This window comes from Ursus americanus, chromosome 16 (assembly GCF_024610735.1).
Source record: "Ursus americanus isolate L20-20 chromosome 16, mUrsAme1.1.p, whole genome shotgun sequence".
NCBI lineage: Eukaryota > Metazoa > Chordata > Mammalia > Carnivora > Ursidae > Ursus > Ursus americanus.
Genome location: NC_142142.1, coordinates 8,053,790 through 8,081,234, shown reverse-complemented (window position 1 = coordinate 8,081,234; position 27,445 = coordinate 8,053,790). Strand labels below are relative to the sequence as shown.

The 27,445-nt window shown below is 37.8% G+C and overlaps 1 protein-coding gene and 1 pseudogene across 3 annotated transcripts in view; both read left to right on the top strand.

The window, feature by feature from the left end:
- Positions 1 to 27,445, top strand: part of FCHSD2 (FCH and double SH3 domains 2) — a 265,087-nt gene that overhangs the window by 225,330 nt on the left and 12,312 nt on the right. For all 3 annotated transcript variants that reach the window (XM_087868135.1, XM_045816309.2, XM_087868134.1), the window contains 2 exons: positions 2,953 to 3,057; positions 14,227 to 14,388. In XM_087868135.1, coding sequence (XP_087724261.1) covers positions 2,953 to 3,057; positions 14,227 to 14,388 — 267 coding nt within the window. The remainder of the gene's footprint in view (positions 1 to 2,952; positions 3,058 to 14,226; positions 14,389 to 27,445) is intronic.
- Positions 14,398 to 27,439, top strand: LOC148108750 (small ribosomal subunit protein uS8 pseudogene; annotated as a pseudogene).

The window sequence follows — 27,445 nt, the reverse complement described above, 5'->3', positions numbered from 1 at the left end:
GATTTTTAACAAAGTTGTAACAAACTTATAAAATGCTAAATAAATTTTATTAAAAATGAATCCAGTTATATTTTAAGCACATGACTAATTAGGGTGCCAGGATGATTCAACACTAGAAAATTTATCAGTATAATAAAGTGCATTTACCAAAAAAAGATGAAAAATTCTATGATTATCAAAAATCATATGATAAAATTCATTATCTCTTAGTGATTAAAAAATAAAAGTCACAGCCAGCAAGATAAAGAATGTTTCATTCTAACAAGGATTATCTTCCTAAAACTTAACAGCAAACATTATATTTGATGGTTGTGTCAGTTTTCTATATCTGCCATAACAAATTACTATGAACTCAGTAGCTTAAAACAGTACAAATTTTTTTATCTCACAGTTCTGTAGGTCAGACATCTGGATGGGCTTGGCTGATTTTACTGCTCAGGCTCTAACAAGGCCAAAATCAAGTTGTTTTAGCTAGCTAAGCTGGCCCCTGGGGTAGAATCTACTTCCAAGCTCTTTCAGGTTGTTGTCAGAATCTAGTTCCTAATACTGTAGGACCTAGGTCCCTGCTTCCTTCCTGTCAGCTGGGGGCTGCCCTAATCTCCTAGAGGCTACTCTCTCTGATCCTTTTACATGGGCTCCTCCATCTCAGAGCCATCAGTGAAGCATTGAATCCTTCCCATGCTTGGAATCTCCCTGACTTCCTTTTTGGCCTCTCTCATCTCTTTCCAGTGAGAGAAAGTTCTCTGCTTATAAGGGGTCATATTGATTAGATTGAGCTGCTTCAGTAATCCAGGATAATCTCCCTATCTTAAGTTCCATAACTCTAATATATCTGTAAATTATATTTTGCATATAAACAGTTCCAGGATTAGGGTGTGGACCTCAGTCCTAGAGTTATTAGGAACTAGATTCTGACAACAACCTGAATGAGCTTGGAAGTGGGTTCTACCCCAGGGGCCAGCTTAGCTAGCTAAAACAACTTGATTTTGGCCTTGTTAGAGCCTGAGCAGTAAAATCAGCCAAGCCCATCCAGATGTCTGACCTACAGAACTGTGAGATAAAAAAATTTGTACTGTTTAAAGCTACTGAGTTCGTGGTAATTTGTTATGGCAGATATAGAAAATGAAGACAACCGTCAGGTATAATTTTCATTTGAATATAAAATGTTCAAATATTAGGAAAAGGTACATCTGTTATTGTTTAGATGATATGCTTGTGTACCCCCCAAAATATGTGACCCAGCACTCAGATAGACATAACAATGGTTCAGTAAGGTGAATTGATCTAAGACTATATACAGCTTATAAAACAAAAGAACTTTAAAAAGTTAAGAGTAAGGGAATAGAATGAGAGCAAACATTTATAACATAAATAACAGAAAAAGGACTCATATTGAGAAAAGTATGTTTAATAAATAATAAAGGACAAAAACTAGAAAAATGAAGAGAGGCTAAAGATTGACAATAGCTAATGTTTGTGAGACACAGAAAAATATGCTCGCACACACTAGTAGAAGACTAGGTACAACTTTTGGGGGTCAATTTGGCAATGTCTATTTTTTAAATTTTTTCTTAAGGATTTATTTATTTTAGAGAATGAGAGAGTGTGGGCGGGGTGGGGAGGGGCTAAGATAAAGAAGGTCTCAAGCAGATTCCATGCTGAGTGGGGAGCCCAACCCGGGGCCCCATCTCACAACCCTGAGATCATGAGCTGAGCTGAAACCAAAAGTCGAATGCTTAACCAACTACACCACCCAGGTGCTCTTGGCAATGTCTATTTAAATTAAAATGTGCAATTTTATATTTTTATCTTAAATATTCTTATATGTGTTCAAAGAGTCATTAACTAGGTTGTTTGTATGATTCTATTTATAATATTGGGAAATTTGAAAACTCAAATAGCAGTAGAATAAGAGTAAATAAAAATGGTACAGCCAAACTCTTGCATCTGTGGATTAGAGAATGAAGTCAGTTTATTTGTACAATTATAAAAAGGTCTCAGACACGTTCAGGGGATGATAGATCTCATTTTTTTAAAGATTTATTCATTTATTTTTAGAGAGAGAGAGAGCACAGCGGGAGGGGCAGAAAGAGAAACCCAAGCAGACTGAGCAGGGAGCCTCAGGGCAGGGCTCAATCTCACAACCCTGAGGTCACGACCTGAGCCAAAACCAAGAGTCGGCTGCTTAACTGACTGTGCCACCCAGGCACCCCATCATTTTATTATTTTTTAAACGAAACTGTGCAAGCGTGTACAAATATGTAAGAAATAGTTCAGAAAAATACATGTAAATTGGTGGGACAGTAATTATCTTGGGGTGGGGGGACGCATAATAGGATGTGCAAATAGAGACTTTTTGCCATTTTTTATTAGTTGTTGTTTTACAACAGTGCTTTAGATTCATGTAATTTTTAAAAAGATTTTATGTATTTATGTATTTGAGAGAGAGAGAGTGAGCAGGAAAAGTAGGAGGGGCAAAGGGAGAGGGAGAAATCAGGCTCCCTGCTGAGCAAAGAGCCCATGCGCGGCTCCATCCCAGGACCCTGGGATCATGACCTGAGCTAAAGGCAGGTGCTTAACCGACCAGCCACCCAGGCGCCCCTATATTCATTTAATTTTTTAGAAATTGTAGGTATGCATCTCAAAACATGCAATCCAAATAAGGTTTGTAGATTGTGCCAATGTCAATTTCCTGATTTTTATATCGTATAGTTATATAAGTTGTTGCCATGGGGGGAAGGGGTAGGGGGCTTTCCGTACTACTTCTGCAACTTTGTATAATGGTATCCAGAGTGGTTTTTTTTTAACAATAAGTGAAAAAAATTAAAGGTTAAAAAAGGAATTGTGGCCACTCATCACTGAAGTCTATTAAATTACCTAACTACTCTAGTCAATTAAGCAAAAAAAGACAAAAAGAAAAAACAGTCATCATTTTCCTGTTTTCTTTAATAGGTTCTAGATGATCTGGAATGTCACGGAGTTGCAGTGTCAGAGCAAAGCCGAGCAGAGCTGGAACAGAAAATAGATGAAGCTAGAGAAAATATTCGTAAAGCAGAGGTGAGGTGGCAGCTAACTGTGGCATTTTGCCCAGCTCCCACAACATCATAGCTATGATATATACCTTCAGAATTCAGTTTCCATACACTGGTTAATTTGAAGATGACTCAGCATCTTTATCTGTGTCCAGAGTGTTCTTTTGAGTACCTGGTTCGTACAAGATAGGACACATAACAAAAAGACACTGAACCTGTTATCTGAAGAGTTTATAATCAAGAAAAGTTAACAGAAGAATTATACCATGATAAAGATACTAATTTTAAAGTTTTCACAAGGTACATAATAAATCAGATATATATATGTTCAGAGCCTTGAAAAGTCTTTCCTGATAATGGAAGGTTCACTGGTCCAGGGGCCATAAGCTGATGTTTTAAAGAGAGAGACTTGGTTAAGCAGACAAGGCAAAAAACGTTACAACAGTGAATTTTAATATTTTGATGAGGGGTCAAGGAACCCTTTGAGGATTGTGTATGAAAGTGTGAAACCCTCTCTCCCACCAAAAAAAAAACAACTGCATTTTTGTGTACAATGTCCAGAAGTTCATGTACCCTAGAGTAATATTCCTTGACCTAGAGAAAGAGAGATTGAGATGGAAAGAAAGAATTTATTTGCAAAGGAGGAAGACCTAGGATACAATTTGGCACTTGGATTTGTTTAGAGTGGAGTTTTTTTGTGAGGAAATGTGGTAGGAAGTAAGCAAAATAATTGTGGTTAGGACCAGTTCATGGATGACCTGTGCACACTTGTGTATGCAGATCTACCCAATGCAACATGTTGAAGGGATGTAGAAAATAGACATTTTAGAAAGACTGAAAATCTTTCTAGACCTCAAGGAGACCTCTAGACCTCAAGGAGAATATGTTCCTGTTAGGAAGGCATTAGGAGTGCCAAAGACAACTAAGACTGTAGAACAGAAATGCCAAGGAGTGGTCCACACAAGTATACTTAATACTTTAAGGAACCCAGAGGACACAGAGACCACTGTGGGAGTTGTTAGGGCAGGTAACACAGAAGAGGTAGAATTTGAGGTGGGTGTTGTCAGATGAGTAGTATTTAATTAAAGAAAAAGGGACAGCACAAGATTTTTGCTATGCAATGTCCAGAGGCATAACTGGAACCAAAAGAAGAAGGTAGGAAGGAGGCAGATTTGAGCCTGGCATTGGGAAATGCTCTGTACCACTCATTTGCCCGATGAGAGAATAAGCTCCCCTGGGACACAGTGTAGCACTGTAAGTGTGCAAGATACTGCCAGGGGCTCTCCACAAGGAGTTCTTGCATTGGTTGAAGGTTAATCTAAACCAGTGATTTTCATATATCCCCTCAGGACTCAAGGTTTTGAGGAAGTGTTTTAGTGGTTGCTTGAGGGGGAAGGGGGTGGTGAGGGGAGAGGCAGCTTAGGCAAACATAGGGAGTATGAGCATGTTTTTGGCACAACCCCGCAGAAGTGATCTGAACCAGAAAGGCTTGCCATCTGCCTGGTGTAGAGAAACCCCAGTAAACCCAACTTGCCTTTGTTCCTGGCACATGATCCATGGCCTCCATAATGAAGAGGGCAGGGTGTACAATAAATAGCCATTTTCCACTCTGAATTCAGGGTCACGGCTAAACCACTACCCTAGTGTACCGGCCAAGTACTGTTGGCAGGCCCTTGCCTGGTCTGAGAGACACTGGCTTGTGTATAAGACTTTCTCCTGCTGTTTGTTTCTCCATCCAGCAGGAGAGTGAAGCCAGTTTCAGAGCCTTGGTGGAACAGGACAAGTCTCAGAAGTTTTCTGAAGGGTGTGTTCTTGTTCTCTCTTGTATTTTCCATTTCCAGACTCCCTCCATGGTGTCACTGTCTGGTACCATCGCTCCACCAAACCCCCAGTAGTGGCAGTAGTAGGTATCAGTCACACAAAGTCTGCATTTAAGCTGAATGACCTGTTATTTCCATGAGTGTGCTAAACAGCCCTGTGTTTGTTAGCTTAAAGCTAAAAATATGAAGTGAGATTCCCACAACAGAATGTCTCATTTCTCCTAATACCAGTATTTAAGTCTGCATTCTCAAAGATAATTTTCTTACCAAAAATACAGAATATGCTAAAAACCATGATGCTGGGTCCATTATCTCAGCTTTAAAAATCTATGAAATATAGTTAATCCTACCGCTATCTTAAAATGATCATTCACTTGATTTTCACCTATCAGATATAAAGAATAGCCCAGCTAAAATTAGATGGCAAGTATGTGAGTATAGTATTGGGGTAGTACTTACCACACAGTCATAATGACATTTTTGAAGACTTGACCACAAGAGCCTTCAGAAGAACTGACATTAGTAGTTTCTGTAGATTCCTTTTTTCTTTCCTTCGCTTGTATATCATTTGCATTGGATTTTCTCTTTCCACTCAATAGTTAATTACTTAATTATACATACCTAATCAAAAGGAAAAAAGCTGGTTAAAGTTCCATTATCTCCTTCATGCTTGGTTTTTAACTCCTACCAACATGAATGTTACTCTCCCTTACTGGTTAATCTACTTTATCCAGTTTTCTATATTGTGTTTCCATTCAGTGTTGCTAATATAGAATAAAAACCTTTGTGATGCTCAGTAGTAAACTTTTTCCAAACATAAGAAATCAAAAATATAAATGGCCTGTGCTTTTCCAAAGCATAGTGATTGATTAATTAATTGTTGGCTGGTTAATGTGGCACAAATTCACTAATCGATTAGTTTAACACATACTTAATGAATACCTGCCATGTGCCAGATACTGATGGATATTCTATACATACAGTGATGAATAAACTATTGTTATATTTTTATGATCCCTATGATTGTCACAAAAATCTTCATATTAGATGTGGTACTGTTTGCAGCCCCTGACAAAGGCAAGAATTAAAATAACGCAATAGCTACTTAAGTTAAACTTTGTTAATAACAGTCTTCTTAACCTGGTATTTAGGTATTTGAATTTTTTGAAATGCCTTTTGTCACAAAGACACACACATTCTTCATCTGACTTACCATTCCTATTTTAAAAGTAGCTTGCCAGAAGACCAAGAATTTTAAATACCATCTTTTTGGAAGCTGTACATGCCTTACATTGTTCCAAAACACAATTATTTTTTGCATGCTTAAATTTTTCCTTTTATTTGGATTGAGGGCAGTTCTCTTTTTTTTTGACAGTGAGGAGACACAAAGAGGAGAAAGTTAATGTAAGAAGTCAAAGATACCCAGAAATTTTTAGTAACTGATGTTTGGTGTGAGGTCTGCAGAAGGAACTATAGACTATATGATTTTTTCTTTAAGATATTAACTATATTTTTTAATCTGAATTGAATGTACATTTGAAAGCCAAAGTACATTAACATAGTCAATTAACAAAACCAAAAAAAATCAATTATTATGTATATAAACACATTTTCATAGATAATATTTTCTCTTAAATTATCATCCTATAAGGTTCTATTGTACACCCAGAATTCAAAATTATGTCATCCTTGTACCTCAGTGACTCAAAAAATGGTAATTAATACCCTTGCCAGCATGTGATAGGAGAAACCTAAAACTTTCATTTGCATAAAATATGAGGCCTCGTCACTTCAAGATTAAGGAAATGCTAAGGATGAGCCTGCTATAAAAACAGAATTTCCAGTCATTTCTATGCAGATTTACATTACCTCTGGGCCTGTCATTGCAGGTTTTCACTGTACTCATGTAACATAATATGTCAGCAGACTTTATGACTCATCACTTTCTTCGTTTTTATTGTGAAAATTTTCAACCATATATAAAAGATGAAGCGTAAATACATATTTCTCAATATGCTAAATTCAACGATTAATATTTTGCAATATTGGCTTTATATGTTTATTTCTGTTCTGTAAAATAGAAGTTAAAGCTAGAGGCCTGATTCGAATGAGTATTTTAGGCAAGAATACGTCACAGGTGATGCTGTGTTTTTCATCACAGAATGTTTCTATCGAGGTGCCTCTCTACTAATGTTGCTAGTAGTCGTCACTTAATTAGATGGTGCTACCAGGTCTTTTTGAAGTTCCTTTTTTTGTACTTGCAACTAGCAAGTACTAGTCACCTCCAGTAGTGGCAAATGGGTATTTTTCGCTCTTAATGTGAGTAGCATTATGATGTCATGGAATTTGAAAAATCAGCTCTATCAAAGTGTAATATACAAACAATAAAATGTAACCATTTCGAGTGAACAGTTTGGTGAGCTTGGACAAATGCATCTCTCTAAATAATTCAGCACCACAGTCAAGATATTAAAAATTTCTGTCATCCCCCCAAAATTCTCTTGTGGCCAGGCAACAGCTGATCTGCTTTCTGTCGTATAGGGTAGTTCAGCTTCAACAACATGAATATGAGATGACTCGATATTGTCCTGCGCATCACATGCAAAGATCACCCCTCACGTTTTTATCCAGCCTTACTTTTTGTCTTAAGCTCAGTTCGATGAGCAACTCTGTATTCAAGCTCACTGATTTTTGATTCTGTAGTGTGTAATCTGGTAAGGCCATCCTGTGAATTTTTATTTCAGATATTACAGTTTCAGTTCTATAAGTTCTGTTTGGTTCTTTATATTCCCAGTTCATGCCTATTTATCTTCATGTTTTCCTTTAAATCCTTAAGTGTATTTATAATAATGACTTTAAGTCCTTGTCTGCTCATTCCATCATATCTGTGATTTCTGTTTGTCTTTCTTATTAATTTTTTCCTTTAGTTATGGCCCATGTTTGTCTGCTTTTCAAACACCTGGTAGAAATTGTGAGCGTTTGATTATTGAATGTCCTAGATTCTCCTTTCTTCTTAGAGACTATTGAGTTTTGTTCCGACAGCCGGTTCATTGCAGATCAGTTTGGTCCTTTGGAGGTTTGTTTTTAAGCTTTGTTTGGGTTGGTTTAGAATAGCCTTTCCAGTAGGGCAAATTCAGCCCTATTACCAGTGCATTTCCTTTCTGTAGTTTCTTGTTATGCGATAAGGATCCAACAAGGGTTTTCAATCTGGCGGGATAAAACTGTAATATCTTTCAGCCCTGTACAAGCTCCGGGAATTTCTCAGTTCACAGCCTGTGGGTAGTTGTTTTTTCCTTTGCTTTTCCTCATGGGGTCCCACCTTATATATTCTCAATTTATTATGGATTTCTATTAATTTAATGTATTTTCCATTACAGATGGCCTCTTTTAAGCCCCATAGTGTCTAAATTTGTCCAGTGAGAGTCCCATTTAGGCTTCCATATCCTTTTGACATTATTCCCATTAGTCCTTGAACAGTTTCTTGCTTGCTATCACAGACTCACCTTGTATTTTCCCTGAATCAGACTTAGAATTAGCCATTTCTCCAAGGAGCTCTGATTTCTTTTAATAGAGGATAATATTTAGACACCAAGGTCTAGAATGTGAAGGTGCTTATTGTAATGGGTGTGATTTATGTCTTGGCCCTTTCTTTGTTTTTGGAGCCAGGAATTTATTATTTTTTTTAAATCATGAGTTCTTGTTGATATTATCAATTAAAATTTAAAATTGGAAGGATTTTGTTGAACTTCTTTGATTTTATATTTATCTTTTTTCTCTTATATTGAAAATCCTGGTTCCTAATAATATTATCATAATATTTTATTTGTTTTGTTCTGCAGTATATTAAAGTTTCAGAATTATAGTGGAAATATTATTAATGGTAAGCTATTGAGAAATTTAAGATTTCTTTGCAGTTCATTTTGAATGTAGACTATTTCCACAAGGGTTTCTTTTTTTTTTTTTTTTTTAAGATTTTATTTATTTATTTGACAGAGATAGAGACAGCCAGCAAGAGAGGGAACACAAGCAGGGGGAGTGGGAGAGGAAGAAGCAGGCCCATAGCAGAGAAGCCTGATGCGGGGCTCGATCCCATAACACCGGGATCACGCCCTGAGCCGAAGGCAGACGCTTAACCGCTGTGCCACCCAGGCGCCCCTCCACAAGGGTTTCTGCTTCCGGTAGTAAGGAACTAGCTCATATTAGACTAATCCTCCTTTAGATAAGTTATTAACCTGAGGTAAAAATATTTAAAATAACTACTTAATAGAACTGGAAGATATCCAAGCCATGTAAAAAGTAGGAAGGAATAGGCCCTTAAAAGAAAGGGACCGTACTTGGTGATATTTACATTAAATAGCTCTTTGCAAGGGCCTACACGACTAGAATTCAAGCACAGAGGCTTCGTCTTAACTGACTTGAGGGTGGGTGGACGTCAGGGAGCCCTCAAGTTTGCATATATGTCAATAACCTCCAAATCCTCAGTCAAACCTGAATACATTTGTGGAGCAGAAACTCCCAGGAGCTTGACAGGAAACAGTAGCTGGAAAGCAAAATAACTGAGCCGAAATTTTAGCTGTTGCTCACCACGGGGAGTAACACTAACCATTAAAATATTGGAGTGGTTATAGTAATATTAGACAAACTAAACTACGAGACAAGAAATATCAAAAAGGATAATTTATAATGATCAAAAATAAGGTCGCCGTCATCTTCTCCATCAAGAAGACACAACAATTCTGGATGTGTATGTAGCTAATAATAGAGCTACTAAATACATGAAGCAAAGCTGACAGAACTGAAAGAAGAACTAGACAGATCTGTAGTGGTAGTTGGAGATTTCAACATTCCTTTCAGTAATTAGAACAAGAGGCTAGAAAGTCAGCAAGGATACAGAAGACTTGAACAACACTGTCAGCCAACTTTACCTGATTGGCATCTATAGAACACTCCACCCCAGAAGCGTAGAGTACTTGTTCTTTTAAAGTACACACCGAATGTTTAGCAAGACCATATACTAGACCATAAACCAGTGTCGGTTAGTTTAAAAGTATTGCTGTCACTCAGAGCATGTTCTTTGACCCATCAGAATTAAATTAAAAATCAATAACAGATACCTGGATAATCCCCAGATATTTGGAAATTAAATTATTTAAACACAATAATCTGTGGCTGCCTTAGAACACACACACCCAACTTTATGGCAAAAACGATTTATTATCTCTCACCATTCTGGGTGTCGACTGTGCATTTCTTTTGCAGGTTTTTCCTGAGATTACTCGAGTTACATTCATCCAGCGGGTCTGCTAGAGGGCTGGGCCTTTTTTCCAAATGGTCTTTCATCCTCAAATATGCCATACTAGGCTTCCTGACATGGTGGAGACACATTCCCAGAAATCAAGCTTAATTGTACTTAATCAGATCTCTTCTGGCATCAAAATTTTGCATGTGGTCCATCAAAGCAGGTCACGTGGATAAGCCCAGAATCAGTGTGGGAGGGGACTACATGGATAGTAGGAGGCATGATTCATTGGCAATAACAATTTACCAAAATCGGTAGGACCTTGTTAAATCATTTTTCTCATCTATAAAATAGAGTTTATGATATCCATCCCCAGAATTGTTGTGTGGATTAAATGAAATAGTATAATCATATAGTTCCTAGTACATGAGATAAAAGTTGTTTGGAGTAGTTTTTTTTAAGATACCAAAGGTAATTTAGAGTGGCAGATACTATCATCTGCCTTTATTCATTTCCTGTGTATGCCAGGCACTGTCCTAAATAGTAGGGTTCCAACAGACACAGTCCTTATCCTTAGAGAAATGGTATTTTGAAGGTAAATTAACTAAGCCCAGAATGGATTTACAGGCTGTAATGACTGTCAAAAAGCTTCATAAACTCAGCTGTGGCTTGACATTTGGGTATGCTTACGTTAAACTTTATATTAAGATTGGTTAATTGACGTTGTTAATACACCGAGATTATGTATTCTGAAAGATCTGGCTTTCAAAAATCATTTTCAATAGTTCTATCTCTTTATAAATTCTAAAGTGATTTGGTCAAGTAGTATCTGGGATACAATCAAGTTACTGAGACCAATGCTCTGCATATTTTAATCAACCAGCAAATCTTCAAAATTCATTTGAAGACCCTGGAAAATTCTTCTTTTAAATAGTTGATACAATATCAACAGTTGGGACTCTGAAGGAAAAATAGCTATGATTATTCTGGAACTGCAATCTAAAAATCTTAAGTTTGCAAATGTCATGTTCATCAGTTGTTTGGTAAAGTAGTGACAAAAATATATCTTATGAAAACAAAATTACTTGGTATTGAAAAAATAGAATATATTGATATTTCTCTCCCTCCGTCTCACTCTTGCTCTCACTCTTTTTGTTTGTCGTTTCTCTGCTTCTGCAGTTAAATGACTTAGATTTTTGATTTCCAGGAAAGAGTTTGTTGGTTCACTCTTCCCTTCTTAAACATTTGATTGCCCATATTAGTTCAAAATGCATACTAGAATGGTGCAGAGACAACTGGATATTTACATGCAAAAGAATGAAGTTGGGCCCCTACCTCATACCATATACAAAAATTAACTTAAAATGATCAAACACCTAAATGTAACAGCAAAATCTATAAAGCAATCACAAGACACCATAGGAGTAAATCTTTGCGACCTTGGATTAATTTCTTAGATATGAAGCCAAAAGCCCAAGCAACAAAAGAAAAAAAAAATAGATACGTTGGATTTTATCAAAATTAAAAACTTTCTTGCTTCAAAAGATACCATCAAGAAAGTGAAAGACAACCCACAGGATGGGAAAACATATCTGCAAATCATGTATCTGATGAGAGATTTTATCTAGAATACAGAAAAACTCTTACAATAAAGACAAAAAGAACAATAAAAAGAAAACCCTTTTTAAAAATGAGCAAAGGAGCTGAATAGATGTTTCTCTGAGAAGATACACAGATGACCAAGAAGTACATGAAAAGATGTTTCACATCATTAGTCATCAAGGAAATACAAATCAGTACTGCAATGAGATACAACTTGACACCCACTAAGAGGGCTAGAATCGAAAAGGCAGACATTAACAAGTATTTTTCAGGATGTGGAGAAATGTTAACCCTCTTACCCTACTGGTGGGATTGTCAAATGAAGAAAACAGTCTGGCATTTCCCCAAATGGTTAAACAGAGCATTATTTTATGACCAAGCAATTTCAGCCTAAGTATATACCCAAGAGAAACGAAAGCAAGTTTACACAAAAACTTGTACACTAGTGTTTAAAGGAACATTATTCATATTAGGCAAAAAATTGAAAGAACCCATCTATCAGCTGGCAAGTGGTTAAAGTGCGGTATATCCATACAATAGGATGTTGTTTGGCCATAAAAAGGAATGGAAGTACTGGTACACGTTACACCACGGATGAACCTTGAAGACATCATGCTAAGTGAAGAAGCCAGACACAAAAGGCCGCGTATTATATTGTTCTGTTTATATTCAGTGTTCAGAATAGGCAAATATAGAGAGAGAGAGAAAGTAGATTAGTAATTGGAATAGGGATAAGGGAGCGATGCTTAAAGGATATGGGGTTTCTTTTGGAGGTAATTAAAATGTCCAGAAATGATTGTGGTGATAGTGGCACGTATCCGTGAATATACTGTAAATCATTGAACTGTACACTTTAAATGGGTGGATTTTATGGTATATGTGAGCTTTATCTCAGTAAAGCTACTACCAAAACAATTATTAAAAGAATAAACAGATTTTTGCAAGGCTATTTACCAAATGGTGTACCTCCAAGCTAAAAACTCTAATTACTGTATATAAAGATCTGTATGATGTCCAAAACCACTGAATTGTACGCTTTAAAATGATCGAGATGGCAAAGTTTATGTAATGTGAATTTTACTTCCTTTTTAAAAATATTTATTTATTTGAGAGAGAAAGCAAGCAAGCAGGGGGAGGGGCAGAAGGAGAGGGAGAGAATTTCAAGCAGACTCCCCACTGAACACAGAACCCAGTGTGGGGCTCAGTCTCACAACCCTGAGATCATGACCTGAACCGAAATCCAAAGTCAGATGCTTAACCGACTAAGCCACCCAGGTGCCCCAATTTTATCTCAATTTTTAAAAATCTTTATGCTTAAAAGTCTTAGGAATACAAAATAAATTCAGCAATGAGAGCTCAAGTGAAACAAGTCAGAGCTCAGGTCATTTTTTTTTTTCTAAGCTCCACGCCCAACATGGCCTTGAACTCACAACCCTGAGATTAAGAGTCACATGCACTGCCAACGGAGCCAACCAGGTGCCCACAGAGCTCAGCTCAATTTTGATACCAACTCCCACAGCTGAGAATCCAGAGAGTGGTCAGAATTGCATACTAGCAGGGTGCAGTGAGCACATTGGTTTCTCCAAAGGTCCCACAGAAAGCCATGAAGCAAGGGTTGAAATTTATCAAATCATCAAAATTTTCTCAGTGGAACCTTCAAATGTTGAAGGAAGAGACCACCTCTCTATTATGTGGAAAAATGAAGCTGAATTTACTACTTGCTATGCAAAAGAGAATCTCTCTGAACAAACAGAATGAATACATAGGGTTTCGAGAAGTGTGGATTTCAGGGATGGGCAGATTTTCAAAACTGAAAGTGTCTTACAGATTAGCTCGGTTGGGGCTGTGGTATAGAGTGACTGGTGGACTGTGGGGCGCAGGAGGGGAGCTTAACCACTGATGATTGCTGGAGTGAGGCTGTCCCAGACCGGCTGCCTTGCAGAGGTCGGCTGTTGGACCAGGACAGGTAGACTGCTGCTCTGGTTACTTGCTTATGGCTTGGAACAAGAGTCAGAGAACAAGCAGTCTTTCCGTTTCTTGAATTTGGAGACTAGGAACTCTTTATTTTCTATCTCTTACTATTTCTGACAGCTACATCACAGTTTAATTCAAATCTTTACCCAGTAGTTCAGTCTGGAGTCATGGAAGTTTTTAACCAGGGGAGTGACATGATGAGATCATTTCTGAACTTGTAAGTCCAGGAGATGGGTTAGAAGGCTGTGGAACATGCTAGATTTTAGGATGTTCTGAGGCATAGCCTTATTAAAAGGAAAGAATGCAGACTTTATGGTGTATCTTCCCGTTCATAAGTTCTGTTTGATGTAGCTTGTCAAAATGCAAGTGTGCCATTTGCCCTCATTTCTGTTCCTGGGTTTCCTCCCATCTCCAAGTGGAAAATTAACATCTATGCCAAGGTAGCAGTGCTGGTGAATATCGAGATTATTTTAATTAATAAATCAGAAGTAACTTAAAAAAACGCATTGATTTGAGGAAAAAATGCCTTGATTTCTGACCATTTTCTTGGTTTTCTTAGATAATTAAGTTGAAAGCTGAAGCCCGGCTGGACCTGCTAAAGCAGATCGGTGTTTCTGTGGACACATGGCTGAAGAGCGCAATGAATCAAGTAATGGAAGAACTGGAAAATGAACGATGGGCTCGCCTTCCTGCGGTGACCAATAACGGCACTTTACACTCGGTAGGGCTTCTCGTCTTGACTGTGATGGGCAGACTCATTGAAGGACGCCATTCTCCGACTGTGTAGCCAAACCTGAAAACAGCCAAAATTTAAAAGAAAAAATAATGGTTTTGCTAGCAGTTTGGTTTCTTTTCGTTAGCCTATCAGTAATTGAGTTAAACTTGGTGCAGCAAGAGGGAAAAAGTTGTGTTTTTGTTTTTTTTTTTAATGTGCAGCGAAGAACGCATTAACGCTTGCTGGTTTATTCGTGCCACTTTACCAGACTCCTTATCCCATTCATGAAGTAGATATGCTGCTTGTCCGGAAGTAGCAGAATAAAAATTTTAATCTAGTGTTTCTGAAGTGCTCAGAGGTCTTCTGTAGTACAAATGAAAACTAACATCCAGAGAGTCATAAACAGTCTCAAAGAAGGGAAAGGAGCACTTTTAGTCTGTGGCTTATTTAACCTGATTGATTCACAAGGGCTTTCATGCTCTGCTCACTGTATCTTTCATCAGAGACACAGGGCAGGGATGGTGTAACAAAGGAGGCCAGAGCTCGAGCCGGTGTCGTCTTGCTGCAAGTCCAAGGCTCTTTCCACTCTGATGTCATCCAGTTCAATCCCAGTTTTTCATGTTGGAGATCTGAGTGCCAGAAAAGTTCAGTGATTTGCCTGTTACTACATAAGTGTATGTATGATTTCTAGCTGGTCAGAGTAGTTCCTGCTGCTGCCTCCCCACCCATTACTGTCTTTCTCATCCTGTTTATTTCCTTATGGCATTTATGACTGTATGTACTTATCTTCTTTATTTGTTTTCTTTGTCTTCCTCTCTGGAATGTAATTTCCATGCCTCCCTGATTTACTGCTGTGCACAGCAGAGTGCTTGGCACATAGTGGGTACTCAGTAAATGTCCGTTGAAGGAAGAAATGAAAGGATGGATGGACGAATAGATGGAGTAGTGGCAAACTAGAAGCTAAAACTTTAATCTCTCAACTTCCTACTGTATCCGTACTGCTGCTTCGGTGCTTGTGTCCTTCACATAAAAGGCATCCTTGCTAGAGAAATTGGCTGAAGTTTAAGAACATTCCCGAAAGTTTTGTCAGTTTTTTCACATAGCATTGTGATTTTCTAATGGGAATACACTTGCACATTTAACAAAGATTGTGTGTGGGTATGCATTTTAAGGAAAAGCAGTCTATTGAAAGTTTATTTTTATTAACTGTTACTATTAACCATTAACTGTTTGTTTTTATTACTATTAATGGTAATCCGGCTAGGGAAAGTAGGCACACATCACCCACTTGACTTTGGGGTTTAGAAGAGCTTGCCCCGTTTTCAGTACAACCGAGTTGCTCCATATCATGGAATATCTCTTCCTAATGCATCTTTTGAATGTCGCAGTTTCCATCTACTTCAGGTTATTTTGTTGTACAGAACTTAGGATGACAGCAAATTCCAGGCACAAACGTTCTTTCGGCATCTTCAGTGGCACTGTTGGCAACCAATCAAATGCATGATTTCCCTTGGACTAGTGCCTTTTCTAACTAAGTCAACTGGGCAGGCATTTATCACTTCAGTATGTGATTACTTCCTGGGCATACTGAAAATGAACAAGACTTGGTCTCTCTCCTTGAAGCCCATAGGTGGTAGAGCAGATAGACCTTTATAAGATCTTAGTGATACATGGTAGTGTATGACTGGGCTACTCTATGCCAAACTTGAAATTGATTGCTCCTAACTCATCACAGCACCTTGGGGAAAAAAGTCACTTCTCTCTGGGTTTCAGAGAGAAAGTTAAATGATTCTAAGATCCCTTCCAATTCCAAAATTTTATGATTTTGTGAAATGCTATCAGAAAAGCTCAATACCAGATAGAAAAATAGGAAAGATGTTTGCCCCATGAAGGAAATGGCAGTTGAGATAGTCCTTGAAGAATTTCAACAGGAGATAAGGAAGGGCTTCTGAGTGTGAAGGCAGGAGATGAAGAAGATATGCCTAGTACAGTCTGTCAATGAGTAGTGCATTCTGATAGTAAGTGTTGAGAACTGTCCAAAGATACCCGCTCATCTCAGAACATCATATCCTCTGTGAAGGGAGCATTTTGCAATCGCTCCCCCACTCTTTTCTTCCCTCTAGTCAGTATTATGGAGCCTGTGTCATCCCGCTTTCAGCTGAAGGATGTATTTTGTGGAAGCTCTACTAACAATACATTAGTGCCCCCCTTATTCATGGCGTCACTTCTCCTGGTTTCAGTTGTTATGGTCAACCATGGAAACAACTCTCTGGAAGCAGGTGATCCTCCTTCTGACTTATTGTCAGAAGGTCAGTAGTAGCTTCATGCTGCATTACAGTGCCTGTGTCATTCACCTCACTTCATCTCATCACGTAGGCATTTTATCATCTCACATCACAAGAAGGGTAAATATAGTACAATAAGATATTTTGAGAGAGAGAGACCACATTCATATAACTTTTATTGCAGTATATTGTTGTGATTGTTGTATTCTATTATTAGTTGTTATTTATCTCTTACTGGGCCTAATTTATAAATTAAACTGTAGCATATGTATATACGGGTAGGAAAAAACATAGTCTGTGGAGTTTGGTACTGTCCGCGGTTTCAAACATCCACGGGGGGTCTTTTAACCTATTCCCCACGGAGAAGGAGGAGAGGCTACTGAATAAATAAAGGAGAGATCAGATGTAGGCACGAAATAGCTTAATGAAGTCCCAGTATTTATTTAACCTGCTTTTAAATGACAGCACTGAAATAATCTAGAAGGATTTGTATCTCTTCACACTGGCAGCTAGCTGGCTAGGAGCATGAAGCAGAAATACACATCTGGGGACCAAATTATTTCTTCCATTATAGATGCCAACAAAAGCATTAGTCATCAAGTTTAGAGTTCCCTTCCATCTGGAAAACATGGTTAATTCTAGTGTTAGACATTAACAGTGCAAAGGGCTTTATTAGAAGATAAATATTTTTAAAACATGCAGTCTATTTACCTTATAGAATAAGGAAGAAACTAAACTTCCTTGGGTATTAACTCCTTGCCTTCTGTATTATGCTCTGGTACAGAATGTAGGATTTGGAAGAAAAAGAGAAAAAGAATCACAGACTGTAGCACCATTTTTTAAAAAGAGAGCAGGCTACTAATATAGTTATTCAGCTGATGGTTAACTAGAGCTCATACATAACTACCCGTGGTTAGATGGCTACTAGTAGCCCAGTCAGCCTTTCTGTCCATCATTCCTCCCTTCTCTTATTTCCCTTTTTTCTCTTACTCAAAAGCCCATACCCAGTTTACGACCTAATTTTGAAATTGTATGAATTTTAGAATAGAAAAAGTTATATAACTAGATTACCAAAAAAATTAGAAAGTTCAGTAGAGAAGAAAATGACCAAAAGCTCCATTATTATTAACGCCGCTGTTAGCAGCCTCATGTAATTCCATCCTCTTTCTACTATTCTTTTTTTTTAAGATTTTATTTTTCATTTATTTGAGAGAGAGAGTGTGAGTGGGGTTGAGGGGGAGCTGAGGGAGAAGGAGAAGCAGGCTCCCCACTGAGCAGGGGGCCGAAAAGGGCCGATCCCAGGACCCCAGGATCATGACCTGAGCTAAAGGCAGATGCTTAACCAACTGAGCCACCCAGGAGCCCCTTCTATTCTTTTTTTTTAAATACACTTATCATAATAAAGTTAATTTTGTGTATTTTTCCATCTAACATTCCATTTTGCTGGATGATCTCCATAATCATTCTTTTACCATCTGCATAGTACTCAACCCAGAAGACATACCATAATTCACTTAACTGTTCTCTTACAGGTTCAATATTTAGATTGCTTCAAGTTCGTCTAAATAAATAATATTCTAAAAATATTTGTGTACATATTTATTTTTCTCACACAGGGGATTTTTTCTGTAACATAGATTCTTAGAAGTAGAATTAATAAGTCGGGGGTGCCTGGCTGGCTCAGTCATTGGACTCTTGATCTTGGGGTTGTAAGTTGGAGCCTCACATTGGATGTAGAGATTGCTTAAAAATAAAAAATAGGGGCTCCTGGGTAGCGCAGTCGTTGGGCGTCTGCCTTCGACTCAGGGCGTGATCCCGGCGATCTGGGATCGAGCCCCACATCAGGCTCCTCCACTGGGAGCCTGCTTCTTCCTCTCCCACTCCCCCTGCTTGTGTTCCCTCTCTCGCTGGCTGTCTCTCTGTCGAATAAATAAATTTAAAAAAATCTTTAAAAAAAATTTTTAAAAATAAAAAATAATTAGGTCAGAGATTTATAGTTCTTTGTTTTAAGATTGGTTTCTGTTCTTTCAGTTATTTCCCATAGGTTCTCAAACTATAGCTGACAGTGTTTACATGACTTCCTTGTCTCCAGCCATTTCCCCCAACTATTATACACAGACATCCTGACATCCACTTTGTTGTGCAGCCTCCCTAAGAGTGTGAGCATTTTGCAGAGTTGCATAGAAATAAATTCTGACCTCCCTCATTGTGAAGACCATGCTGAATAATGTGTTTGAAAGTCAAGGAAACTAAATATTTTTAAGCATCAGGATAGTGGTTTAGTTCCCATCTGCCTCATTAATGCCCAATAGTCCTTGCAGTGTAATGAAATATGAAAGTCAGTTTTGGGCTTGCACTAATCCCAAAGAAAGGAAACAATGGATTTTTGTAAGAAAATAAATGTAAACTGTAGAAAATAATAGAATATATCTGCAGAAATCTTCGGGCACTTCTGTATTTACAGTTTTTCCAAATGGGCAGTGGTCTTTTTATTGAATTAAACTCTATGCCCAAATAGCCCACACTATTAGTGAAATTGACATTTCATAATTTCAGTAGGATCAATTTAATTCAATTCAGCAAGCATGTATTGAACCAGCACCACTCATGAGAGACCCTTTGCTAGGTGCTGGGGGTTATCAAACTGAGTATAGTGTCTGCTGAGTTTGTATCCACAGATTAAGAGAACCAGTCTCACTGACAGCCAAGACCAAAAAGATGGGCATTGAAAAGATGTGGAGAATCTCACTTCCAGGAGAAGTTCTTTGACTTTCTGCATAGACATAAGAACAAGTCAATTGCCTGACATAAATCCTTATTCATAGTACATGTTCAAAAACATTAATCTGAACCTCAAGATAAGTAGTTTCATTCTACCAACTAAGCTTAAAATACTACTAAAAGGAGGGAGTTCACAGATAAAGCATCTGTTTTGTACCAGGTACTGTGTCAGGCACATTCATACACTATCCCAGTTAATGATCACAACAATTTTCAATGTATTCATGGATGAGGACTTGGACTTAGAAGAATTAGATATCTTGCCCAAAGGCACACAGCTAGTGTGGAGAGAGCTAGGATTTGAACCCAGATAGATTTCCCGCTAAAGCCTTGCTCTTTACCATACTTTCTTACTCTGTGGATGACCCTTTATTCCTCTAACCTTTCTCATGATTCAGTGTCATTGCTGTGCATTCCTTCTTTTCTTTTTCTTTTTATTTTAGCTTCTGTTGAATCATCATTGAATGTCCTATTTTCAATGTAATTAATGGTCTTGTAGTGTCTTCAAGTACTGTGTGGCCCATTGTCATTAAAATTCCCAAGCTTTGGAATGCGGGTGGCTCAGTTGGTTAAGCATCTGCCTTCAGCTCAGGTGGTGATCCAAGGCCCTGCGATCAAGTCCCCACATCAGGCTCCTTGCTCAGCAGGGGGGAGCCTGCTTCTCCCTCTGCCTGCCGCTTCCCCTGCTTGTACTCCTGCTGTCTCTCTGACATATAAATAAAATATTTTTTAAAAATTTAAAAAAACAAAGTTCCCAAGCTTTACTATATTTTTTAACAGCTTTGCTGGGGTATAATTGATATATAATAGGCTGCACATATTTAAAGTTACACGATATATTTTGGCATATGTGTACACCAGTGAAAACCTTGCCACAATTAATTTAATGAACATATCGGGGCACCTGTGTGGCTCAGTTGTTTAAGCGTCTGCCTTCAGCTCAGGTCATGATCACAGGGTCCTGGGATCGAGCCCCACATTGCGCTCCCTGCTCAGCGGGAAGCCTGCTTCTCCCTCTTCCTCTGCCCCTCCTCCGACTTGTGCTCTCTCTCACTCACACTTTGTCCCTCAAATAAATAAATAAATAATCTTAAAAAAAAAAAAAAAGATAACGAACATATCCACCACCCTCAAAAGTTTCCTCATGCTCCTTCCAGGCCTTTAATCAACCGCTGATCTGCTCTCATTATGGATTAGTTTGCATTTCCTAGAATTTTGTATAAACAGAATCATACAATGTGTACTTTTTTTTTTTTTGGTCTGTCTGCTTTCACTCGGCATGGTTATTTTGAGGATCATCCGTCTCGTTGAATGTATCAGTAGCTCATTGCATTCTTTTCTTGTTGAGTAGTACTCCATTGTTTGAGTATACCACAGTTCACCCAATGATGGGCATTTAGGTTTTGGGGGAACTGTTACTAAAATTGCTATGAACTTATGTTTTGAGTGGACCAGGCAGTGGGTATATGTTTGATATTTTAAGAAACTGCCGAACTGTTTTCCAAAGTGACTGTACCATTTTACATTCCCATCAATAGGCTACTAGTGTTCTCGCCCACACTTAGTATGGTCAGTCTTTTTAATTTTAGACATTCTGATAGGTGTGCAGTAGTGTATCATTGTAATTTTATTTTGCATTTCACTGATAATGTTGAACATCTTTTCATATGCTCATTTGCCATGTGTATATCTTCTTTGGTGAAGTGTCTGTTCAAATCTCTTGCCCATATTTTATTGGGTTGTTTGTTTTCTTTTTATTACGTTTTGAGAGTTCTTTTTATATTCTCTATATAAACTCTTTACCAGATAAATGGTTAACATAATTTTCTCCCAAACCAAGTCTAAGGCTTGTCTTTTCATTTTAACAATATCTTTCAAAGAGCATACATTTTTAATTTTGATGAAGTCCAACTTAGTATTTTTTTCTTTTGTGGACCATGCTATGGTGTGGTGTGGTAGCTTTGATAAAAGGCTATGATTTCTTTGACAAATCCTTGCCAAACCCAAGGTCATAAAGATTTTTGCCTATATTTTCTTCCAGAAATTTTACAGTTTCAGGTTATACATTTAAACCTATGATCCAGTGTTAGTTCATCTTTATATAAGAATGAGTAAAAGTTCTTTTTTGTTGTTGAAAAGACTGCCCTTTTTCCACTGAATTACCTTCACATCTTTCTCAAAAATCAATTAAACCTGTATGTATGGATTTATTTTCAGACTTTTTCCTCTGTTCCACTGATGTATTTATCTAGCTTGATGCCAGTACTATACTGTTTTGATTAATGTAACTTCATAACTAGCCTTTAAGTTAAGTAGTATAAATCCTTCAACTTTCTTCTCTCTCTCTCTCTCTCTCTCTCTCTTTTTTCTTTTAACTTTTAAATCCAGTTTAGTTAACCTCTAACTTTCTTCTTCTTTCTCAAGGTTGTTTTGGATAATCTGGGTCCTTTGCATTTCCATGTGAATTTAAAATCAGTTTCCTACCTAGCAGGTAGAAAATCCACCAGGATTTTTTTTTTAATAGGATTGTGATGAATCTGTAGGTCAGTTTGAAGGCAGCTGATACCTGAATGACGTTGAGTCTTCCAGTCCATTAACATAATACCTTTCCACTTATTTAGGTCTTTAATTTTGCTCAGCAATATTTTGTAGTTTTCAGTGTATAGGTCTTGCACATCTTTTTTCAGATGTGACTATTTTATAGTTTTTGGTGCTATTGTAATTTTTTTAATTTTAATTTCCAATTGTTCATTGCTAGCACATAGAAATAAGATTGGTTTTTGCATATTGATCTTGTATCCTGCAACTCTACTAAACTCATTTATTAGTTATAATAGCTTTTGTGTAGATTTTCTATGTAATCATGTTACCTGCATATTAAGACATTTTTACTGCTTCCTTTTTTCCCCTTACTGTAACAACTAGAATCTCCAGTACAATGCTGAATCGAAGTGGTAGGAGCTGACAGATGTCCTTGCCTTGTTGCTGCACTTAGGGAGAAAGCATGCAGTCTTTCACCATTAAGTGTGTTTAACAGTAGGGTTTTTGTAGATGTCCTTTACCATTCCTATTTAGTTGGCTGACAGCAGTGAATGTTGGATCTTGTTGAATGATTCTTCTTTTTTAGTTTGTTTATATGATAGATTGCATTGATGATTTTTCAGCTATTAAACCAGCTTTGCATTACTGATAAACTCCACTTGAATCATGATATGTTACCCTTTTTATATATTGATTGGAATTGATTTGTTACAATTTCCATAAGCATTTTTATATTTCTGTTCATGGCAAATACTAGTCTATCTAGTATCTTCTTCTCTTGTAATGTTTGTTTTACAATGATTTGAAAAGTGTCCCTTTCTCTTCTGTTTTCTGGAAGTTAATGTACAATTGTGTATTCAGAATTTTTCTTCCGTAAATGTTTGCTATAATTCATCAGGTAGTTATCTGAGCCTAGAGTTTTCTTTGTGGAAGTTTTTTGTTTTTTTGTTTTTTTTAACAAACTCCATTTCTTCAGTAGATAGAGGGTTAGTCAGGTTATTCTTCTTGAGTGGACTTTGATCAGTTTTGTCCTTCAAGGAGTTTGTCCATTCTAAGTTGGCCAAATTTATTGAAACAGATTATTTACAATATTCCTTTGTTATTCTTTGATCATCTAGAGAATCTGTAGTGTGGTATCATTTCTCATTCTTGATACTGGTTATTTATGTCTCCACTTTTTTCCTGATCATTCCGCTAGAGGTTTATCCATTTGATGGATCTTCACAAAGAAACAGCTTTTAACGTCATTGATTTTTTTTCTCCCTATTGTTTTTCTCTTTTCTGTTGCATTGATTTCTGCTCTAGTTTTTAATACCTTTCCGATTCGTTAGGATTTAAATAGTTGTTTCCTAAGTTGAGGAGACTGTTTCCCATCCCCCAGGGAGCACTGTGTTTCAGTGCATGATCTCCACTGTTCGTAGGTTTTGAGCAGTTCTTTAGTTGTTCTGGAAGGAGTTTAAATCTGGTCCTTGATACTCCATCTAACCTGGAAGCAGAAATCCATGTTGCTGATATTTTCAACGTCATCCTTTATAATCTACTTGTGTTGTATTTGGAATGATGTTCAGTGTGGTCACTTCTTTGTCCAAATGAAACTCACAAGTTCTGCTAGTCAGTTACAAGGAGCTGCCTTCCTCTATATTGAATATCAGCAATTCTTTATGTAATTTCTTCTTTCCTCATCAAAAAATAATAATAATAATGATTTATTAAGTACGTTCTATGTATCTAGCATGTGTTATGGGTTTAATATGCTAACTCATTTAATCCTTATGATAACCCTATGAAGAAGTAATTGTCTTCATTGTAAGTTGAGAAGTTAAGTAATTTGCCCAGGGTAACACAACAGTAAATGGTATAGTCAGCATTCAAACTCAGGTCTGTCAGACCCCAGGACCCAGTATTGCTTTCTAGTTCATTACAGCACCATAAAGCTGATGAAACCCTTCAGAGGTTATTTTGCTGAGTACAAAGAGACGGCTACTAATACCAACTCAGAAAGCTTTTTCTTATCTGCCCTTGCGAAGAGAGTAAGCATTTTACAACACTAAGAAAGGAAAAACATGAGTACAGCTAGAAAGAATAGTTTTAATTGAAGCTCTGTCAGGTGACAGGAAGGAAAAGGGCTAAGAGAGCTATTGTTAAGAAACAGAGGAAGAATGTGATTTTAGAAATGCTGGGTCAAGAAAACATTGTAACAGTGAAGTTACAGAGGGTGAAAGAAGGAAAAAGCAGAAGTTATTCAGCAGTGACATACTTTGGAAAGCTGCTGGAGCGATGAAAAAGCACATGGCCCTGACCCCTGTTGCTGTCAGTGCAACTTCTCATTCCCTTCATGAGAATCAGACAATGAACTCAGAATAAAGGGGAAAGAAAGGAATGTTTAGTATCAAACAGTGTTGCCGAGATAAGATGTTGTGGATTGATTCCCAGTGCCACAGCACACTGCATATTAACATTCCTTATATATTTTTGGAAACATGTTCTACCCACATTGGCTTTAATTTTAGTTTTTACAGGTGTATGGGTGTTTTGTGTTGTTTTGTTGAAATGCCCAGTTATGAGTTTTCTTTTAATGTCTGTAACCTTTCCTAGAGTACGAAAGCAGCGTCTTCTGTGTAAATAAGTTTACATTTTATGGCGATTTCTAGCATGTGATCCCCGTCTTCTGTATGACATGGTGCCCTTTTAGAAAACGGTGGTGTCATAGCCTGAGATGATATGAAAGGTCAGGATTTCAGCCTTACTTTGTCATTGACCTGACTGACCATAGATTAATTTTTTGTAAGATGAGGCACATAATTATCTCACTCAACTGTGAAGAATTTCCAGGAGTAGTTATACATGAGAATATTACAAGGGCTTTGAAATGTAGGCAATACATTTAACAGGAAATATATGCCATTTATTCTTTTAGAAGGCTCTATAGAATTGTACTAGGGAAATAACAGTTAAGAATAGAGTCCGTTTTAAACATTAATAATTACTCAAGAGAAATCACTTTAATTCATTAAAAAGTAGAATTGGACAATATAGGTAGCCTCTGTGTTGCAGCTCGCTGAATGCCAGGAAGGCTTCCCTGACCTTCTCCAAACACCTCTTCCTATTCACAGGCCCCCTGCGCACTCAGCATTTAGTGGTGGCAGTTTCTCCACTCTAGAGTATGAGCTCATGCAAAGCGAACTCTCTCCTTCGTTTCCTGTCTACGAGCCTAGCACGGTGTTCAGCTTATTGGAGGGATTTGATGTTTCGGTTATTCGTTCTGTTGTGAGGCCTAATTCCGACTGTCCAGTCCTTCCATCTTTAATGTTGTAAACATGCATGCCTTTGCATAACTGAACATGGGAAAAAGTAGCTAAATAAATGCTTATGTGTACCTAGAGACAAAGAAACTTTGCCTGCTTTGTTTCCTGTTTGTTGGATTTTTAGTTTAGAAACTAAGACATGCTTATCAGAGAGTACGGAGGTGCATAAAACACAAGTCAGCCATCTCTGTTCTCCAGTCTTTGTTTTTCTTACTCCGCCTCACCCTTGTCAGATAGTTATGTTCACATAAATACTATTTGTACTTTAATATTATGAACAGTACTCTAGGTAAATACATTTTTTATACCAAATTATTGAAGACTGTACTGAAAGTGAACAACAGCATCCTCATATGGGTACAGAATGGTTGTGAGGGTATGTTGTTCACCTTCATGGCCTTGTGGCTGACCGGGAGCCATGCTTGCTGCTGCGGCCCAGCGTCACAAGAGAGTATCGTACCCCATGTTGCCAGCCTGGGAAAAAAGATCACAACTTAAAGTATGGTTTCTACTAAATGTGTATTGCTTTCGCACCACCACAAAATTGAAAAACTGTAAGTCAAGCTATTGCAAGTCGGGGACCATCTGTAATTTACATGAGATATTCAGCACTTTATTTTTACAAAATAGTTTTTGTATTAGGTGGTGTTGCCCAACCGTAGGCCAACGTAAGTGTTCGGAGCGCGTTTAAGGCGGCCTGAGCTAAGCTATGATGTTCAGTAGGTTAAGTGTATTGAATGCATTTTCAACTCAGGATATTTTTCAACTTATGATGGGTTTATTTGGACATAACCCCATTATGAGTCAAGTAAGATCTATAGTCTCACCTCCTGATGCTTTTATTTCTCCATAAGGGATTCACAAAAGTGAAATTGCTAGATCCGGTGGTATGTTTAGTTTTTAATTTCAGTAGGCCGGTGTTTTTTTTAAGGATGTATCAGTTTACATTTCTACCAACAGTAGAAGAAAGCCTGTTTCTGCAAATCCTTGGTAGCATTTAGAAATCCTTCTAACGTTTCCCCATCTGATCAGTTTAGAATGGTAAGAGGCCTTTATTAGTATTTAACAGTGAAAACAGAAAGGACACTGATAAACGTTTCTTATATATTTGAAGGACATTTTACTCTTGGGTTTTTTTGTTTGTTTTTAAGACCTGGTCCTTTCGGGACACCTGGCTGGCTCGGTCAGTGGAGCATGGGACTCTTGATCTCGGGGTTGTGAGTTTGAGCCCCACATTGCATGTAGAGATTACTCAAAAATAAAATCTGCTTTCCGCCATCTTTCTGTGCCGCCATAAAGATACGCATGGATGTCCTGGCAGATGCTCTCAAGAGCATTAACGATGCTGAAAAGGGAGGCAAACGCCAGGTTCTTATTAGACCGTGCTCCAAAGTCATTGCCCGGTTTCTCACTGTGGTGTTGAAGCGTGGTTACACGGGCAAACTTCAGATCACCGATGATCACAGAGCTGGTGAGATTGTTATGAGCCTCACAGGCTCGTTAAACAAGCGTGGAGTGATCAGCCTCAGATTTGATGTATAACTGAAAGATCTAGAAAAATGGCAGAATAACCTGCTCCCGTCCCACTAGTTTGGTTTCATTGTACTGACAACCTCCACTGGCATCACGGACCATGAAGAAGCAAGATGAAAACACAGGAGGGAAAATCCTGGGATTCTCTTTCTAGGGATGTAATACATACATGCGAATAAAATGCCTCAATAGAAAAAGAAATAAAAAAAAAAAAATCTTAGGGGCACCTGGGTGGCTCAGCCGGTTAAGCATCCAACTCTTGGTTTCGGCTCACGTCATGATCTCAGGGTTGCGAGATCGAGCCCCATGTCAGGCTCTATGCTGGTCGTGAAGCCTGCTTAAGATTGTCTCTCTCCCCCTGCCCTCCCCCCTCACGTGCGCACACAGTTGTGCTCTCGCTCACTCTCTCAAAATAAAAATAATGAAAATAAAATCTTAAAAAAAGAAACCTAGTCTTTTCATAACAGGAAAAATGCAAATGAGCATAGATACTTTTTTCTATATGCAATTGAGTAAGTAAATTACAGTTTGAAACAATCAGATTTTAAGTGTTTTTTCCTGCTTTCAGCCACTGTCTTGAAGTAAGCAAGCTAGCCAATGGCTTCTAATTTTCCCTAG